The sequence below is a fragment of the Calliopsis andreniformis genome, chromosome 12 (genome assembly GCF_051401765.1).
Source record: "Calliopsis andreniformis isolate RMS-2024a chromosome 12, iyCalAndr_principal, whole genome shotgun sequence".
Lineage (NCBI taxonomy): Eukaryota > Metazoa > Arthropoda > Insecta > Hymenoptera > Andrenidae > Calliopsis > Calliopsis andreniformis.
The window spans coordinates 16,182,039-16,202,148 of NC_135073.1; the positions used below are offsets into that span (position 1 = coordinate 16,182,039).

Genomic DNA, 20,110 nt, shown 5'->3' on the forward strand with positions numbered 1-20,110 from the left:
TCCTCTCGCTCTGCGGTCAGACCCGCGTTTACCATTAGCGAGAGACGGAATGTTCGTGATGCAAAAGTGGAATGCAGATGAGGTCGCAGCGGTGGCAAGCCAGAGAATCAGGGAAATGGTAGAGATAAAAAAGGTAAGGGACGAAGGGAGAAGCAGTGGCCGAGAAATAGGAATGGGAAAGGAGAGGAGCGTGAAAGAAATGGGACGAAAGTCGTCGGAGCATTTTTGAGCGAGCGCATGGAGCAGGCTGGGAATGCGGTCGGGGAGAATGCATCGCCGCCGGAGGACTGCAATCTCCCTTCGGCACTGCAATCGACGGTCACTGCTGAAAACGCCGCGAATTCAGACTGACCTGTGAATGGAGGATCGCCTGGGAACATGGAATTCGACTGGGGAACCTCCCTGGAAGTCTGATGCTGCATAAAGGTGTTGCACTTGCATATTCATCGATGGACAAGGTGTTTCACCCTGATCCAAGTCGGACTTAAATCATGTTTCGCTGAAGCTTAATCTGAATCTCATTTGAATCAGTATCACCTTCACTGCATAGAATACAGAAGAAAATACAATTGACTAAAAGCGATTGAGAATGAAAGAGCCTGAATATAGACGTATTCTTTCTCAAAGTATAATTGTTGACAACAGAAGTGGAAATTGACGCGTCTGAGAGGCTTGTGTGACACAGGAATCATCTTCCTTTATCTCTGTTTTCTTTTCCATTCGGAAAAAAGTTCATTCCGCGCAGGTGTCTCGTTTACAACGCCTTTTCCCAACAACCCGACCCTCTCGTAAAATTAAATTCTTCGCGCGGGTCCGCGTTCCCCACGTTTCTCTTCAAAGGAGTCGACACACGTTAATCGGAAACGAAGCGAACCAGCTACAGTACCTGCTTGTGCGCGACAAATTGCATTCCCCCACTCGAATCGTGTTTCAAGATGTTCGAATAACAGTCGATCTTTTCTACGTAAACCCTCGTTCATTTTTGCAATTTAATTAAAGGAAGAAGCTATTAGCAATTTCCGCGTTGATATCACCGTCGCTGCTCTTTATAGATCATCGTCCATGGAACACTAAATTCTATTGTTCCCGCACACGCCAACTTATGAGGCATAAAAGGTTTGCTCGCAGTTCGCCTCGTCGCTTTTACGTTCGCGCAGAGAAAAATATTGTTGGTGCAGTAGCTTCCCGGGAAGAACTAAACTAGTATTGCTACCTGCTAAGTGGCACATTACGGGCAACGACTCTAAAAAGCCGCGATAAATCTTCGCAGGATATTATGAGGAGGCTCGAAGGACTTGGAATCGCTTCTTGTCGCCAACCTTGGTCGTTGCCTGCAGCACGACTTTTTCGGCAATTACAAGGCTACAGCTTTTACGAAAGGCTGACTATTTTCTTGCCTGTACTACTAGATACTTACTCTAAAAACTCCAGATTCATTTTATTCAGAAATTTACTCAGTTATTAATCTTTCCAAGGATTCATTACCTATTTTATTAAGTAATGATAACGTTTTTATTAAGACACCTCTGGGTTCACGTGGATCCTAAAAATTTAATTCCCCAAATCTGAAATAGTTTCCTGAATGAATGTTTCCAGAGATAAGCTGCCCTTTAGAGCTTAATACTGTCATTCAACGCTTTCGTCGTTTTTGCTCGAAATGCACGATTATGGCTCACCTTATGCTCGCGAACGCATGACGCGTGCAGGATAATCGGAACTAAACACGTCGAGGCATCAAGCACACGTGCTTAATACGGTTGAATCCCTACTTTTACGAGGGACACTTGGACGTTTATGACCAAGACATAAACTGTGCTTTTGTGAACTGGAACGAGGAGATACGCAAAGTTGATGCACTTAATGCGCGTGCTTTGGCGTTTAGAACTTTCGCGATAACGCTACCTAACCCACCCTTAATGCCTCTCTTTTGCTTATCGATTATTTATTGCGACTAGCCACCGCAAAGTAGCACAAGTCCGACACTTTCCACTCGCGGTAAGCCTCACAAAATATTTTTTTATCTACTGACCTTGGAACGCTTGGAACATAGAACTGGAGTCGACATGAAAGAGACTTAATGGTCCTCTAGGGGTAATTTTTTGCGAAAACAGCCATCCAAGATGACTTCGAGTTCTTAGGTAACGAGCTTCCCATTCAAGAAAGTCTTCACAAAGGACAGCGAACAAAAACTTTGAAAAATTTACGCTGCCGCGCCAGTGAAATCAGATTACAAGGGTGTGACCATAGAAAATGACGACCAGCAGTGGAAATCACTCAGAGCAGAAAATTTCAAAATGAGCGCAACTTTGCAACTTAAAGAAGAAGCTTCTTTTCATGGCGACGCGAACGTTGCAAAGGAAGGGAGGACGCGCTCGAGAATAGTCCAATTCATCCGACCAGCTCATTATACTCCTGTCCCGGTTGCTTTCTCCCCCAACGCCACTTAAAACCTTGAAATTACAAGCGGCGTGGTGTTTCGGTGCAGCAGCCTCTTCTCGCTGGATCCTAATTGTAAATGAGTGCAAACCAGAAAATACGGGCCGAAGCTTTCGCCGCGTCGCATCGCGGAGAAGCATCAGGGTTGTCTTGCGAGAAGAGGATATAATGGTTGCTCCCGCGCGCTAAGATTGTTAGTTTTATTGTCGCCTGCAAACGAATCTCTTCGCGCAATTAAGGGATTCTTGAAGATAAACGTTCCAAGAGAAATCTAAAATTAGACTTCGTCGGTCTTGGAGGACGTAGAAATTAACTAGAATCTCAAATTTAATTACCTGAGATTTATGAATACCACAATTCTCCGAAAGTTTCAAAATAGAGAAGAGGAGATCATCTCATTGATCAACAAAAGTGTTCAAGCATCGATACAGGCAATTGTGCGAAAGGAAAGACGATGAAAGGACATTGATCAAAGCGATATTCGAGGAAGACAATGCAGGAGAACGTCCATGCCCGCGGCGAGCGGGACCAATAAAAATTTATATCGACAAAGCTGATATTTATACCGCCCTTTAAAGCAGTCTTCGTCGCTGCAATGTTGTTGAAATAATGGCGAAGACGGTGGTCCAGCTTTACGCCCGAGGCCAGCCACTAAAAGGACTTACCGCCAAGCAATTTTCCTTTTTTCTCTCGGCCGAGGAAACCGTAATGAAATAAAGAAAAGCAGCTTCTCTTTCGCTCACAGCGTGTACTCGCGTTTAGCGCTATTCGATTAGGGTAACTGAAACGAAGGACGATGAAATCTTGGAATTAAGGATGTCCTATGGTATTTGCTTATACTGTAAGGGAAATTTCGAAGGGTAAAAGAAATATCTTCTGCCTGAGATCTTCTCTATCTGAGATATCTTGTGTGTTCTTTTACCTGGATAAAATGAAAGAAGCTGTTAATATTTTTACTATTTTCAATGACTACGTCGAAGAATGAATTTCCATTCCAGGCATAGTAGCAAGGACGAAACTAACTTTTTCTAATTACCTTAAGAGCCCCGACGAACTGTACCGAATGGAAGAACATAGTAGAGTATTTATTCGATTACTCAACTTTCCTCTTAGCGGCCGGAGGACAGTCAACTTTGGTAATTCGATTCTGATAATTATCACGATTTAAGGGTTGCCGAGTAGAGAATTTAATTAGGGGGTGAAACTTTCGGGAATCTGACCATTGATGCAAGAATAAGAAGGTGGAAGTACTTTGCCACCTCTCTGCAATTTCTCAGAACTATATTTCACATTCTCGCAGATAATGTCTTCTGAACATTCTCTTCTTCAGTAGTAAAGATCAATAATAACCGAAACATTCAGTTTTTCTTGTATATATTTCGGAGCAAAATTGAGTGATCACTAATTCTGAGCAGAAAATTTCACCCTAAATCTGACCGTGAAAAAAATTTATTAAGCTCTGTACAGGCGTTCGAAGTTGGATGATATTAAGGTAAAAACCACCCTCTCTCTCTAGCCTCATACCCCAGTATAAAGAATCCTCCGAAGAAATTCAATACTGGAGTGAAAAATTAGAGGCTTTGCTCTTTGAAATGACTCTAGTTTCACTACCGTACGATTCATTTTCACGAAGTTACAGTAGGTGAAATATCGACAATTTTAGCCCGAAAATTAGTGATTTTTTTTATTTGACCGAAAAAAAATCTCTCTCGAATAACTTTGAAAATTCCACGTCGACCACTCTGGACACTCCGCGTTAAACCTTCTGCGAAATTCTTTCAAATTTTCCAGCAACTTCTGCCTGAGAGGCAGAGCAGTTTCGAGAAACGTGCTGATTCGTGAAACCCAATCGCCAGGGGATGCATAGAACGCTTCGTTCAACCGTGAATGTCCATACCGGAGACGACCAGCAGTGGTGTCTCACAGGCGTGCTCGGGAACGAGACACTTCGACCGGATGTCGTACTCTGCCGGAAGTCCAACGGTTGTAAAGCGTCTGTCAGTATATCCTGTTTTTGCCCCGAAGGCAGCGCAGCGAAACGTCGGTTTTATTCGCGACAACCGGTGGCCACCGACTTTCACGACGGATAAGACTGGCTGGAACTGCAGTCAGCTGGGGATATTTCCACCCCCGTCTTGACTGATAAGCTTATTTCCACATCTTGGGGGATATCAGGTTCCGCGCGGTTAGGTGCTGAAGTTTCTCGGGGTATCGTTTGAACTCCTGCGCTGCTTTGGCAAAAAACTGGAGAATTGTATAGCCGGGTTTCGTGAATATTGAAGAAACGAGGAGAAATTAATCGTCCACGCCAGGTTCGTACTGTAATTGTGACGTTGAGGTATATTCAGGGTAGAAAGAGATCAATTTTTTCATTAAGCGAATTTTTCGCGTTTAGCAAATATCTACGTGCGAATGTTTACTAGGTAAAATCCACGCGAAGCGTATTAAGCAACAAATGGAAAAATCTTGGTCAGTTCTCCGCGAAATATGTACAAACCTTTTTTAATATGCCATCCCTACTATCCTATTTCCACGAGCGAGTTGCCTCCATACCGAAATAGTTTTCCGCGTGAATTTTCATATAGAGGAACCTTCATTAAACTTTTTCCGCACTGTGTGTATTTTAATAACAAGCCCCGAGATCCTCCCACAGCGCTGTCACACGTTTATTAAACGCAAGACAGAGCGTGCAGTGTTCGTCCAAAAAATGAAACAAAGAAAAGGGAAATACTAAAGACATCTTCCAATGTTTCTGTGACTTTTTAAGCACAGACCAGTTCCAATGGATATTTCGTTGGAAAGCATGAATGTCTGTATTCTACGTGCATTGAAATATTATTTAATAAAAAACCAGAGGAAGGAAAGACATGTTTTGTCTAGCTCCGATGGAATGCAGGAATTCAGCGGTTTTCTTGTCGTCGACGCAGGTTTTCCACCCCGCGTTCCCAGAAATTCAAGTGGGTCAGCTTTTTGTTTCGGTCGTTCGCGTCGAGACGCCGTATCAGCGATGCTTCTTTTCCCCTCTGCCCCTTTTCGATCTATTCTATGTGGGTCAGTGGCATTACTTAAATCATTCCTATTCATGTGCATGCGGCAACTTTACGCACAGGAAAATTATTTGGACAAATTCATCGAGCGTATGGTCAATAAGTACTATTTCACGGTGAATTGCGCAGGGAAAGATTTTGGAGAGAAAACTCAACGCGAAAACATTTTAAGAGAAATTGGGACTATTTTTAGTTGGTACTTTATTCATTCTTTTACAAATTTTCACTGACAATAGTAGCCAATTTATAATGGATCATAATTCAATTATCGTTTATATTATCCTAGGAATCGAAAATAATTTACGAATTCTGTCGTCAGTAAAATACCTCGAATAAAGTTTCGTCTGCTGCAGTGGACGATTCCTCGATTCAATCACGTGGAAAATGCATACGGCACAGATTGTCGGTACAGCCACCGCGAGAAAGGACCGAGGACGAGAAGCCAGAACTGAAAGTTTCTCACGTGCGTGCTTTATGGCGGATATCGGAGGGTGACCAGCATCCAAGTGCCTCACGGAAGTTCCCTTCTGCAGGGCGAATAACGATAGACTGCTTTTATTCCTGCACGCGTCCTTTTCCCTCTTATTCTTAGGGGCGAAATATCTTAAAAACTTTCCGCTTACCGCGCGAGCCAGTTCACGTCAAATATACGAGCTGAGGTTGAAGCAAAGCCAGGAACTTTATAGATACGCCTTGCGGATAAACGATGAGCAAAAAATCGTACCTGCGTTTTATTTCGGTGAATTTCGGTTCGCGAGGCTCGACAGACTTGAACTCAGTTCCAGGGGGAATCAATTTCGTCGCAAGACTCGAACAGTTAATTTCATTACGGATTAGAGGATTAAATATCGCGGGCGCTGAGGTAAAGCCAGAACCAAACGGACGCAATTAACGCTCCCAGAGCGCTCGTTCGTCGATCGTCGAACTCTGCGCGACCACCAGCTCGTTTATTAGTCCAGCACGCTTCCAGACTCGAAATCGTCCCGAGAAGTCGACTCGTCGTTAACGTAACACGTGACTGGGAGCCTGGCAACGATTACGGAGCTGCATTTTCACCTAGGCACCGCGAATCAACTCGGAGACGGCTCCCTCGAGGCGTCAGACAGCTGCAACGCGGATGCACCCCTCAATCGGCGCTTGCGCCTTCTCTGCGCCTCACTAATTTCACCCTCGAATCGTTTAGCTCGTCATTTAGCCTCTAATTGCTGTGGAAAGGGAAGGAAAGCTCGTGGAAGTCATGGTTAGGGAGAATTCGTTCGGGAGAGAAAGCCATTGAGCTTCTACGTGGACGTCGAAAAAAAAACCTCCGCAACGTCGACAAGTTTGCTAATTCTTGGCGACGAACGCGACGGCGAAACGTCATTATCGAAGTTATCCCCGTGGCGGATAAGTTTTCGCGAGAGCTTCTGTAATTGGTCGTGGCAAGGACACAGGGGCAGACAGTTTGGAACTATTGCGTAACGTAGGATTCGTTATAGATATTAGGCTAATGCGTCTGGAGACAGAAGGGATGTTGATCATTGTCTTAGGTCAAAATAGGATAAAATGGTTTCACATTAATGGTCAGTGATATAAAGGAAGTGTTTTTATACAGAAAATAGTATTCTAGTACAGACTAGAACTCGAAAACTTGAGAAAAAGGACCAGTCGTATAGGTTTCAAATTCTAAATCTCCATTCGTGTCGCTCCGGTGAACAAGATCTATTCAGCTGCTAGATAAATGTATATAATATCGTGTATCGATGATTCAAGCGAAAGTATGTGACCGACTTATTCATCGTCACTAAATTACACTGCGGCATCTTTTCGACATGATAAAAATGGCGGTGCTCGCATTAACCGGGCCGATACGGCGAAGAGATTCAAGAACGCTGACGACTCTCATTAATATTCCAGAGCAGAGTAAGCAAGCTTAATCAGCAAGTCAATCTTAAAAGCAGCTTGTATCTGCAAATTAATCTTCGCTTAATACACGATGCAGCTGCAGGTCTCGTCGGAATTTCGTCGTTGATTTGGGTCAAAATTTTACGGTGAATTCTCATAAGTTCAAGACACTGGCGTGAAACTGCGTTTTTTCTTTCCTCGTTTTTTACGAGTTGTCGTTCCCGAAAACAAAAACACCGCCATTATACGAAGAGAGAAAGACGCGAAACTTTTTTACGGTTCTCCCGGTGTATTCAGCCCTCTCCTCGCCATATATTCATTAGAGCCGGAGGAATACACTTCTGAAAATAAATACGCGTGCCAGCCCGGGCCAACGGCGAAATTAGTTTTCTTTAGCCTTCCGCGCCTCCCCTTTCAAGCAGTAAGATGAAACTTTGCACAAAGGACAAACTCAAATATCACGTTTAATTAGGGGAACGTGTAACGCAAACCGGGGGACAACAGCGAGCAATGTCGCACTCGCGCAAATTGAACTGTAGGAAACTCACGTTTGGAATTTTTACACAATGCGAGGCAAGTTTCGCGGCTACTCGGAGAAGGAAGAAAACTTCTCGTTTCTCCAGGACATCGAACGAGACGGAATCTAATGACGACTTTTGCTTGCAAGGAATTTTCATCAAAATCAGTATGTAGAACTCGCTGTCATATCTTCGTTCTTTCTTCATTTCTTAAATGAATGCTACATATTCTAGAAGAGAAGCTAAAGAAGAAAAAGTGCTCAAGATTTTACCATAGTTGCGAAAATTTAAAGTCTTAAGGAAAGTACACTGCAAGTTATAAGACTGTCTTACAGTTAAGAAAAGTTTCTTATGTCCCTACTAGCTGCAATATATTCATTATCTTTCGCAAGACACGTCCACGAAAGCGATTACACGTGTACAGACGACTCGGGTGAAATTAGATCCTTCCGCGGGGGTGGATTTAGTCGTACCCTTGTCTTCTCATTTCTCGTCCACCCTTGCCAACTAAGACCGAAAGGAAGCTAGAAGTTCGAGGTTGTTTAATTAAGGACTTAATTTTGAACCTTGTCTGACCGTTTACTCTGCTTTCTTGCACGACGATTCTTGCCTTACATCCTGAGCAATTGAGAAAGAACAATTTTTGTAACCACTCTAAAATTACAAAGTGGAGACTTTAGATTTTCATTCGAATGAAATATCTCGCTTGAACGAAATCCCAAAGAAAATATCTACTCGCGAAATCGAAGGGAGCAAAAATTGTCGCAAGCACTCGATCATTCCAAGGGACGGGTCGAGTATAAATTTTATTGACCGTGGAACGAGTAGGCGTGAATTATTCATTCCCGCGGTGTGTTAACGTAATCCCGACGTCCGTAGTATCCACGTTCGAGAATCGATCCTCGGTTAATCCTGGAATATTCTGAAACCTGCCGCGCGACGTTGACCTAGATTTTCCTGAGAACTTTCAGAATGGCGTGGCCAACAAATACGAGCAGCGAGGAACGATGAAATTTATGAATCGTTAAAACGACGTTAGCGAGCAGAGGAGATGGCATGGGCCGTGTGCTCCTGACGAGGAGCGCAGAGAGAAACGTGCGCGCCCGGTGTCTGCGAATAGGATTAAAGGGATCAGATTAGGGGACGTTAAATACTATGTGGACCATTTTGCGTTCCGTCTCGGCGATGAAACGCTTTTCAGCCGAGTTAGTGATTCGAACCGTGCATAGATTCCTGCCCTCAATCGAATCCTTATTTCCTCAGCACATCGTACGGTCTGACCACCAGAGAAGCTTCTACTTACATCTCAATAAACACTGGTTATTACTCCTTGACAGTGATCATCCAATCACAGTGATCATTAATTGAATACCCATCAATTCTCAAGGGTGGCAGCTGAATGACTGTTGATGAGGTACTAATTAGCCTCGAGAGGCTATTCCTCTGTCTAATGAGCCCTCAGCAGGGTATGGCTGCGCATAGAACATTTCTTGATAATGAAGGGAATCATGACAGCGAACGGATGTTTCTTCCCTCGGTAGTTTACTCGAAGCGCGAAATATTATTCAATTAGAGAACGATACGTAGTTCTTCTTATCATTTTTATATTTTTCTTCCAATCGATCGTGTTTTAAAGAAGCACAAGCAACGAAGAACAGCCGCAACGTCGTGCTATATTTTTACCCAACCGGATACGCTTCGCTTCTCCGACTAACAAAGTGACGGGCAATCTGCGCGCAATCAGGAAGAGTCAAAGTTCGCGCTGCTCGGGATCAACGACGCCTGGAAAAAGCTACCGCGCGTCCCCTGCTCTCTGCTACCCTCGGAGCGGAACGAGCTCGTTACAATATCTCTGCTGTAAAAAGGACAGAAACAAGTGGAGAGATTGAACAACGAGGAAGCACACACGTCGTTAACGCGGCAAAGGCCGCGTGCGAGGCCAGCTCCTATTATCTTTAGATGTGATTCGACGCCTCTTTAAGTCGACAACCTTCCTTGTCGAGGGACGAATTTTAAATTGCTGATGAGTGACACTGAGGACCTGAGGGGTAGTACGCTCAATGTCCACGTTGAGATGGCAAAAAGTAATCTAGAAAAATTTGGTCTCGCTTTGGCTAATAAAAATCGAGGTTAGATACAAGTGGTCTGACCACTAACGTCCTAATCTACTTGTGGTTGATTTATAACTCATTATGTGGACCACATAATTGAAAAATAGGGATGGAACTTGGAGAACTATGATCCCTTCGAGATGGAAAAATTATCTGGATATTCTGGAGAAAAGTTTTAGTATAATAATCGTGTTCTGGTTCAAAGAAGATCGAGAATTAAACGCTTAACACCATGTATTTTGATCTTCGTCTAAATAGCCCATTCCTCTATTTTTTACTCCTTTTTTCTGCCAGCAGACTAGCAAATTCTCATGAATTCTGAGCACTGTGTGCAGAGAACGTCGGCGGAATACGTACGCGTGAACGTGCGTCGAGATTAAACTGGCGCTCGTCAAATAGATCGAACACAATTAAAAATTGAATTTTCAGCGGGAGACCTCCAGCCCTCCAACCCCTTTCACCCCTGAATCGAAGGCTATATTGTTTCCTCTGGCTAAAGCTACCGTCGCCGTTGATTTTTCCAATCGCTACCTTCCGTGGGAAGGGACGAAAAAAAATTGTCTGGACAGGCTTGATTATTTAATAAAATCCGTCACTCTGGCTGGGACAATTTGGCAGGCTATCGACGGATGTAGTCGATTTACGTGTTTTGGAATACCGAAATCGGTGGAAGGAAAGCTCTCTGCCTTTTTTCGATCTTGTTTTATTCGGGATCGTAGAAGTTTCTCTGGAAGAGACCAAGTCCAGGAACAACTAACTTTGTTAAGTCATGATGCGCCTGTTGAGTGCAAAAAGTAGATGCAATTGATTCCATGTGACTAGAAATTTAGAACCGATCGACTCTTGAGATAGAGATAGAATTTAGAATCTACCCCTGTTGCTCCAGACTTGAACAAATGATTCTCCATAAAACGGAGTTGATACTGTCCTTACAGTTCATTTGGGTTCACCCTGAGGAGAGTGTTGCGTGATGGATCTTGACCACTCAGCGACTCCTTTTCCCATCATTACACAGAGTCCAGCTCCCTGGCTTCTGTACATTACAGGTGCCAAGTGGTGCATGTTGCATTTAATGACCAAATCAAAGCTCCTCTTCTGATCGATTAGATACTATAGAAACGCAAACTCTTCACTTCTCTTTAATTATCAAATCCCTTTAACTCGATCCGATAGAACTTGTTCCAATAGTACTCAATCGCGGCTCTGTTCATCACATTCGACAATCCTGATTACCGTCTCTCGTTTGACGTTGATAATGTCGGCTCAAAGTGGAGCATGTAATTCACCGCAGAACATGCACCTGCAAAACTTTTTGACAGAGGCTGTACCTCCGTGAAATTGCATTTGATATTACATATTACGCCCCTTTGAAGCTCGATTATCTTGCACGTAATTTCCATCAGTCAGCTGCGGTCTCTGTGGAGAATTACCATTAACTCGAATATCAGAACCAGCCTGTAACTCGATCACAGAAGTTCCCGTCAAATCGTCTTCGCTGATATCTCTGCCAGGACCTGCATTTCCTGCGACTCGATGTACAGCACCGATCGCGCATCGATCGTTCCTGATCGACGCGAGGAAACTTTCTGCACCGTGTCGCTAAGGTTTACGATGGTCTTGATTAACAGTCACCGAGTACATTCAAGTTTTAAAACGCTATTTGCTTTAATCCTTCGAGATTATAGAACTGGATGTCCTGAGGACACACGTGTAGATAACAGTGATATTTCAATAAGATTAGGAATAGGTATTTGACGTTGACTGGAAGTGAGGAATTACTTCTTGAGTCAGGAAAAGCAAAGAAAATAGTAACTCTGAATTCTGGACAATTTTTTATATGTATTTCTGAGTGGAAACTCCTGACAGACATTAGAAGCAACACGTGCAGACATGTTTCTCGATATGACTATCCTTATTTGCAACGTCCATGGTATCCAACTGGATCTAAACTTAGTTCAATCGAGTTCGGTTGTTTTGTCCCGCGAGGATCGATGGAGAAGGGTGGCTATATTGCCTTCGTGAGCGCAGAGGGTTGTGAAAGGTAACCGTATGGCGACAAGTTCCTGCTAGAAATTGGAAGGACTAATATCTACGATTGTATCGCGTCATAGAAGGCAAGCTATCGAGTATATTAATAAGCATAATTCTTTAGGTGTCAAGAACAGAAATTTTTGTTGAGAATTGAATCAAAGTTATAATACTTAGGAAATAGATACCTTGAAAAAATTGTTCTAAGTCTCTAAGGGCTATAGAAATTGATAGTAAGATATCTACAGGATCGTAAGCCTGTCGAATGGAATCTACGGGCAAAGAAGATTGGAACCACTCTTTCTATCAAATCCTCTTCTCCGTTTTTTGTTATTTACATTCGAGATCGAAACGGGAGTGTGTACAGCTTTAGAACTCAATGACAGAGGGAAGTTTACCCCTCTGAAGTAGCTTTCGTAGCCGAGCAACTTAACAAGACACCTTTCAGCCCGCCCTCAATTTAAATTAGAAGCTAGACCGCCATTTTGACTCCCCTGAAAAAACAAACTGACAACTTTTTGCGCCTGCCTGTTCTCGAACTTGTTAAAACAGCTCGAAATCTCGAGTTGCTCCACAAGCTTCCGGCGAGGGCAAACGTATAAACTTCGGAACCTTTTTAAACTTTTCTAATAACATTCGGTAAGATTCTCGTTCTTTGACTAATAAATCACGGAAAGGGAAGTCGAACCTCCTCTCGCAATATTTCTCAAATCGCATTTCCGTGAAGGAAATACTAAAATAAGATCGAGAAGATTAAAAAATGAAACTCATATTTTCGTTTCCTCTGAAATTCAAAGAAAGCTAAAACAGATTAATGAAGCAGCTCTAAAAGTGGCTGGAATTGGTAAAAACGCTCGAAATCCGCTTACCAATTATACTGCTTCTCGCTATAATCGAATAATCAGCCGAGGGGGGTGGCTGCTCGAGGAAACGCTCTCGCGGAAGCGTCTCGCAAGCGTTTATTACTCGGCGGTGAAGAGGCACGGCCGGAAGTATGCGCAAAGCTGCACGAAAGCCCCGGAAGCGGCGTGCGGGGCCGTGTTAAATCGTGTAATCGTATTCGTGGCGAGAATATTTGACTTTGCAACGTGCTAGGCAAATTTCATTCGCCTCTGGTTAGCAAGTGGCAGCCGCCCTGCGCCGCCGCGCTTCGTAGACATAATTACACGTCTGATTAAACATTACAATTGCGAGTCAGCCGAGATTTGTCACGAGCGACTGCGGCGGCCTTGCGGTGTCCCTATCAGACGTGTCTGTTCCAGCCTTCCGAGTCTCTTGAACGCGTTGTAATTCGGTCGCGGAAGAAACGAGGTCGGGGATGGTTCCGCTAACCTGTTCCAATAATGAGCGAGTCAGGCTACAAGAGATATCAGATTAATATCTGATGCTGATGTCTTCGTGTGGAAAATAATTTAGAAAAAAAATAGATTAGAAAAATATGATCCTGTAATCAACTAGCAATGTGTAGGTACATACGTAGATCTATGTACATTCGAGGATCCATAAATTCCAAAGCTAGTCTTATTAATCAGGGAACATAAAGTCACTCGTCATATGTACCTTTTATTTTCAATTAGAATTCCATGTACATGACTCTAGTATACTCGAGGTATTTTTATTCGAGGAGTCCTGCTGACCTCCTTTTCATTCTGCATCGACAAGCTGCAGAGCATTACAACGAAATCAGTCTAACCCGCTGGTCATCGTCGATCAAAACCATCCTCATCAATCTTCGGCAGAACACTCAGCGATGTAACCCGTTACACGTAAAACGAATCCATTTGTAAATTACAAACGATGGCCCCGTCCGAGGTAATTGAATCGCCCTGGCGACACGAGGGTTTCGATCGCCGCTAGCTCTCCGATCGAGCGTATTTCCACGGTAAGCCTCGATCGATCTCGCCCGTCGTTTTCATCGATACGCCCAAGTTATATCCGGTACGTTCGGTTCGCTGACGTGTCGCGGGACGTTTACTTCGTCCCCGTGCTCAGGGACAGAGAATTGCGGCCGTGTTAGGTGACACCGACGTAGAGTCGTGTATATCCTGAAAATTTCAACCACACACCCCCACGGGAATTTACGAACGCTCGACGGAGCAACAGCGTTCGCGTCCCGCGAGTTTGTACGTCGCTGGACACCTGTAACGCTATTGTCAGTAGATAAGCCAATAATGGATCAGGCGTAAATTACACGATCGCCTTTCACAAGAGCAACGAAGGTTTCTAAGCCCCAAAATTTCTGAAGGAGGTTTTACGTTATGTTTATATTATTAAAAATTTGATATTAATATTGAAAATGCTTAATTATAACAATTTAAAGGGATTTTGAAGGTTTTCCTTGAAGAATTCGTAAAAATTGATCACTTTCTTTTTGAATTAACTATTATTCACGAAAATGTTGGAAGAGCAGGCAATTCCCATAAATCTTGGAAAATACACTACACCCACGGGTGACTCGGATTTTGTAGAAAATTTAAAAAGCAGTGTTCGGGAATGGGTAAAAGTTTCTCTCAATTAAAGGCTCGTTGGAATGCGTCGAAACGCGGAACGACCGCGGAATTTAATTAACATCGTGCTGGGAGTATAAGAAGTGGACTTCAGGAATCTATAAATTAAGAGAGAAAGAAATAGAGAGTTGTCTTGAAATATTCTACATTCCCTAGAACTTTAATTGATCCAACTTTTGCGGTAGACACATTTGTCGAGTGTTTTATACGAAAGTTGCGTTAATCCCGATAGCGAGCGCGTTACTCCAATAATCGGTAGAGTACTCCAATGTATTTCTTCTATATGATGACACGAAGAGTTTTTGTGCAGTTTCATTCATTAGCAGAGACCGTTAACTACCATCCGAAACTTTTGTCTTGGCGAATTATTTCAGCTGAATGTTCCTCCGACTCTTTGACAATTGGCGCGTTTGCTCTCGCCAATTAGTATCGCAGGGTGTCTCGGCATGCTACGAAGTTTCGCGAACTTTGGTCCCCTCATGGTATTCATTAAATCATCGAACTTCGAATAAGTCACATAACAAATTTCTTGCACAAGTGGCGAGTGATGCAAGAGATTATGAGACTCCAAACTTGTTAGCGGATTCATTAATCCGTTCCATCCTTTATCTTCCTCGATATTTTACAGTGGAAAATAAATCTTAGAGAACTTAATCTGAAACAAGGAACTAAGGAAACTAAGCCCACAGAAAAATAAATCTCTTCCCTGATCCAACAATACTTACTCGAAGTCTCTTGTCAGAAACAATCTTCAACGATCCAACACCCTGAAACGATCGCGCCAATTAATCTCGCGGATTGTCCCGCGTGTATCCGCATCGACGCGATCTCTCAGCGTGAATAATCGAGGAAAGTTGCAGCTGGGCGCGAACTTAATCGTCGAAACTCTGGGTCGAAGTCTTAAATCTCGTGGAACGGCTGAAACTAAGTTTCGCGACCGTCTTTACGAGGGCTCCTTAACAGCGTCGGGACGCGAGGAAGGAAGGAGCCCTATGCGAAAACGACGACTCCGATCGTAAGACTTTAACGCAGCTATTTCGCGTTTCTGCGCAGAGGGAAGATGAACGAGATGGAGCAGATCCCCGAAGGCTGAGAGCGAGCGGATCCTCGATATGACCGGCTGGAGAATGCAGCCGACTGCATCGGCGCTCGGCGTCATCGCCATCCTCTCCGTCATGATCACTGCCACGGCGTCAGGTGAGCACCCTCTTTCGCTGTCTTTTCATCCCTTTACCAGGAATTTTTACTAGCCACTTGTGTGCTACTTCCGGGGAAGATGTATATCTGGCTCTTGCTTAGCGATATGCTTGTTCAACTTTGAGGGAAATTGAGTGTTCTAGAAGGTAGTAACTTTGTTTTACTTTGTGAGCTCCAAATTGTGGTGTCCAAAATTTTCTTCATAACAAAACTTTACAATATTGTAGTGATATATTACTACAGCACTGGTAACTTCGAAAACTTTGTTCTGTAGCCAGAAAGTGTAAAGTTTATTAAGTTTAAGCTTCAATGAGAACTTGCAGCACTTTTTTTTCTGAAGTAGGAAAATAAGGAATTTGCATGGCTTTAGTGGATATGTACGCAGAATAGCGTTTCCCGAAAACCCGTCGGAACATCGAGACAACGGGTTAATTTTCCTTTGTTGTTACATCCGTGGCCAGTTAAAAGCTCTTCTATATTGGTCCCCTCTGTTCCCCCGTCGACCGAATTTTCCTAACGAACGCGATTATTTACTCGGTTCGTACACGTACCGCTACGTAAGCGATTCCGACACGGCCACCAGATAAACGCTTCGATCGTTTACCGCGCTCGATCGTTTGGACGGGAAAAAAATACATAACACGGAGAGATCACAGTTCGTCGCTTTTTATGACGCGGTTCGCGGGCCGGAAATAATCTCTGAAATTCGTTTACGCGCAAACAACGCGCGAGTACCGAAAATCAATCGTGACTGCAGTCGAAAATGGGACATTGTCGGATATTTTTGACAGAACGTGATGGAAAGTTGTGTTACAATGATATACTAGATATATATTTCCTCTGTTAGTCCAAATTTAATTCCATGTGACACGGTTTTTCAAACTATTTGCCAAGTTCCCCAATTTTTCATTTTCTTTTAATGAGACCGATTCTCGAAAATTTCTCTTGAAAAACTATCTCTTCTTCATCCTCAACAACAAATCGAGTTACTCAATCAAAACTTTCCAAAAATAATTTTTCTACTCGCGTCCCATCATTCAGACCTGTAATAAACTTGTCTATAATGAACATTTTCCAGTAGCCTCGAAAAAGGATATAAAATGATAATCGCAGAAAGGATGAAAGCGTTCAAACGATTCCATCGCGAAAGTACTTCTTCGAATCAGGCAGTTCGCGCGTGTTGTAAATTCACTGACAACATCAGCAAATTATGATCGATGAACTATGCTTCTACGATCAAACGAGGTTACGTGACCGATCATTCGTACCTTGGTCTGTAATTATGGCGAAATTAGCACGACTTTTTCGTTTCAACCCTCATTCCTGTTCTACTTTTTTCGCGAATCAACGTGCACGTTGCAAGGAACTTCATTTCGTGCATTGTGGAAGAAATTGTGTTTTGCTGCTTTGATATTGCGAGTAATGAAAGATCGTTTCAAAAGTTTGTGTGTCGGTCGTTTTTGTTAAAATTTTCCCAAGTACGTGGGGTTCAGGAACTTCCAACCGAAATTACAGAATGTTGTCAACGAGGTACTTTTAGAAAAAGGGGTGAATTTTTACAAAGTTTGTCGGGCTAAAAAATTCGAAACTTCTTCTCCAGAGAAACTGTACTCAATACTCGCATTTTTCGTTGTGTGTTCAAAATGAAATTCCCGCAGCAATATTTTTTTCGGGAACGTGGGAATACGCCAAGGTCTCTGAACAAAGAAATTAGATGGCATTGTTACCGCGCGCGCAGCGTCTGGAATTTTTCCGGGCGCAGTAGATATTTCGCTCGAGAAGGGCATTCCACCGCAGAAGAATGCAACGAAATTTTAATCCCTCCTGTAATTTCGCCATTAAATGACGCGAGTCACGCGGCCCATAGCGAAGATTTCTCAATTACTCTTTGCGCGTTTAATACCGTGACATAGTAACTGGAGCTCCAGAGTTGCCTTCTCTACGATGATCAAGCTGATGTTTATTAAAAACCTTTCCAGATGCTGGCAGATCTTATCTCATTTCCAGTCTATTTCTTTTTATAGAGATCGAGGCGTTTTTTCTTTGTACAAAGTCAACTCGAAGGACTGCTCGCTAGAGTTTCTCCCGTTGTTACGTCCCGCCATCGATGCATCTTTCAGTACCCATCGGAAAGTGACGTTTTATCATCGCACGAAAGCGACTCGGTTCCCTGCGTTTCATGAATGTGTAACTCTCTCCACGGCGGAGCACCGCTCGACGAGGAACGGCGCGTGGAGCAGATAACAAGCGGAGGAGAATATTGTAGCCCTCGGGCACGGTGCTCTGTACTTTTCAGGACTTTGAAGAGAAATGCGCGTCATTTGTAATTTTACGTCGAACAGGATCTCGCGAGCAATATACCCGTTACCTACTCCCTTTCTCTGCAGGTGGAGGATGTAGGTTGAGTATCGACTTTTTCCTTTTCTGTCCCCTCCCCCCGAGCACTCCTCCCTTGAGCCTGGAACACGTACGAGCGATTCGCTCCCGTCAAATTTGTGTTTTATCTTCCGTTTAATGCTGTTACTGGCTTTCACAGTGGTGCATGAGGTGTTCACTGAGACGTGACAGAGGAAAGGGTGGGTGGTTGCAAGAAAAACAAGCGAAACGTGTGCAATCGATTTTTGTCTATAATTCAGAGGAAGCGAGTTACAAAGGTTTATATTTCGGATCCTAAAGAAAGTAGATCCTCAAAGCACACTTTCCCCGAGAGTCACGATCAAAGAGAAAGTCCACGATCAACAAAATCCTTATTCCTCTGTCGTAGAAACGGAGAGCAGCGCCATCGAGCACAGTATCAATCCTCTGGCGGTCGCTGAAGAGGATCGACGGGTCCAGGAGAACGAGAGGACCGCGAACAACAGCGACTCCACCTTTCCAACAGTTCCAAGCCACCGAAACGACACTGCCAGCGAGATGACACTACCCAGAGATTCCACTGGCGTTCCTATAACCTTCGACATGACAAACATTTCGCGAATCGATTCGAAAACAAACGTCGAACCTCTACGGGATCAAAGCGACTCTTTCCCTTCCCCCATGGCATTGAACGACGCCCACGATGGAGAGCGTGACCTGTTGGGAGCGGAGCAGAGGCTAGCAGAGCACGGTAGCTCAGGGAGCAAGCTACAGGACACGAGCAGGGATTACCAAACCTCGACGAGACCGAGTCGAGCGGAAATCGAATCGAATGTTGGCCTCAGGGACGGTCAGTCAGTCGATGCAAAAATGAGGGACCTGTTAGACGATATCCAGGTGGACGACGAGGGACTGTCGAACGTCGTTGAGCACGAGGACACCGAGGTGGGCGGTTTCCAGCACCAGAAACACAACAGAGACTCCCTGGGCCTCACGGTGACGTCGATGAAGGAGCTAGCGACGGAGCAGTGGCCTATGGAGCAGAAAAACGTGGAAGACATCAGGGCAATCTCGTTCCAAGTGCCATCACCCATCGACGTGTTGCCCGAGCGGCAGGAGACTCGTCAGCAGGGGGAGGAGGCAAGAAAGCTCGTAGAGCCGAAGAAAGATCATTCCAGGCCGGTGAACAATCTCCTGCTGGGCGGCGGCAAGTCCACCAAAGGCTTCTACGAGATAAAACCCTCGATCAAGACCGAGATGGAGAATGAGCACGATCAACAGCTTCCCAGCACCACGCAGAGGAGCCTCGCTGGCAGGAAGTTCGTGCTTCCCAGCGTAGACAGCGCCTTCGGCAAGTTCGGCCCTTACTTCGAGGACGGCGATGAAGAGATGAACATCACGGCTAGGATCGGGAGCACCATGCTACTGGACTGCAAGATTGGCATGCTTGGGGATAAGCAGGTGAGTGGTCGAAGGTCTCTTCCATGACGAAATTTACTTGATGACTAAATTTGCTCTTACCTAGGGCTGTCTTCGTGTTCATTTTTATCGAGTCTCTGGTTTTTATGTCATCTGGAAGCTGAAAGAAAGGGTGTATGTGTCAGAGTTGAGAAGATGGAGATCTTGACAAGTTCCAAGATTAGCTACTCTCATTATCAATGTAGAGGGAAGTGACTTGATATGTCCATGTCAAATAGGAGAATAGTTTGCTGACTCAAAGTTATTAAATAATTTCTAATCATTTTATTGAAAAAGCTTCTGCGAGTTGGTTTAAAACGTTTCATATTTTAAAATTGCTTTCCATAACTTATTAAATTCTTCCCCTATGATCTTCAAATGGGATCTTTAAGGATTCTCAAGAATTAGGGAACTAAGTGATTGGAAGTATTTAAAATTTTTATATATTTCTTTTCATGGGACCTCGCGATTAATTTCTACAATGTCTAGCTAACAGAAATATCTGGGCTGTCACAGTAAGAATGTCCCAGACCACCGAATGAGTTCCCATTCCAGTAGTCGATAATGAG

At 43.9% G+C, this 20,110-nt stretch overlaps 1 protein-coding gene across 1 annotated transcript in view; it reads left to right on the forward strand.

Moving 5' to 3' along the window:
- The window catches only part of LOC143185942 (uncharacterized), a 104,041-nt gene that overhangs the window by 57,046 nt on the left and 26,885 nt on the right, over window positions 1-20,110 (forward strand). The window contains exons 2-3 of the mRNA XM_076389277.1: window positions 15,585-15,728; window positions 18,493-19,544. Coding sequence (XP_076245392.1) covers window positions 15,644-15,728; window positions 18,493-19,544 — 1,137 coding nt within the window. The 5' untranslated portion in view covers window positions 15,585-15,643. The remainder of the gene's footprint in view (window positions 1-15,584; window positions 15,729-18,492; window positions 19,545-20,110) is intronic.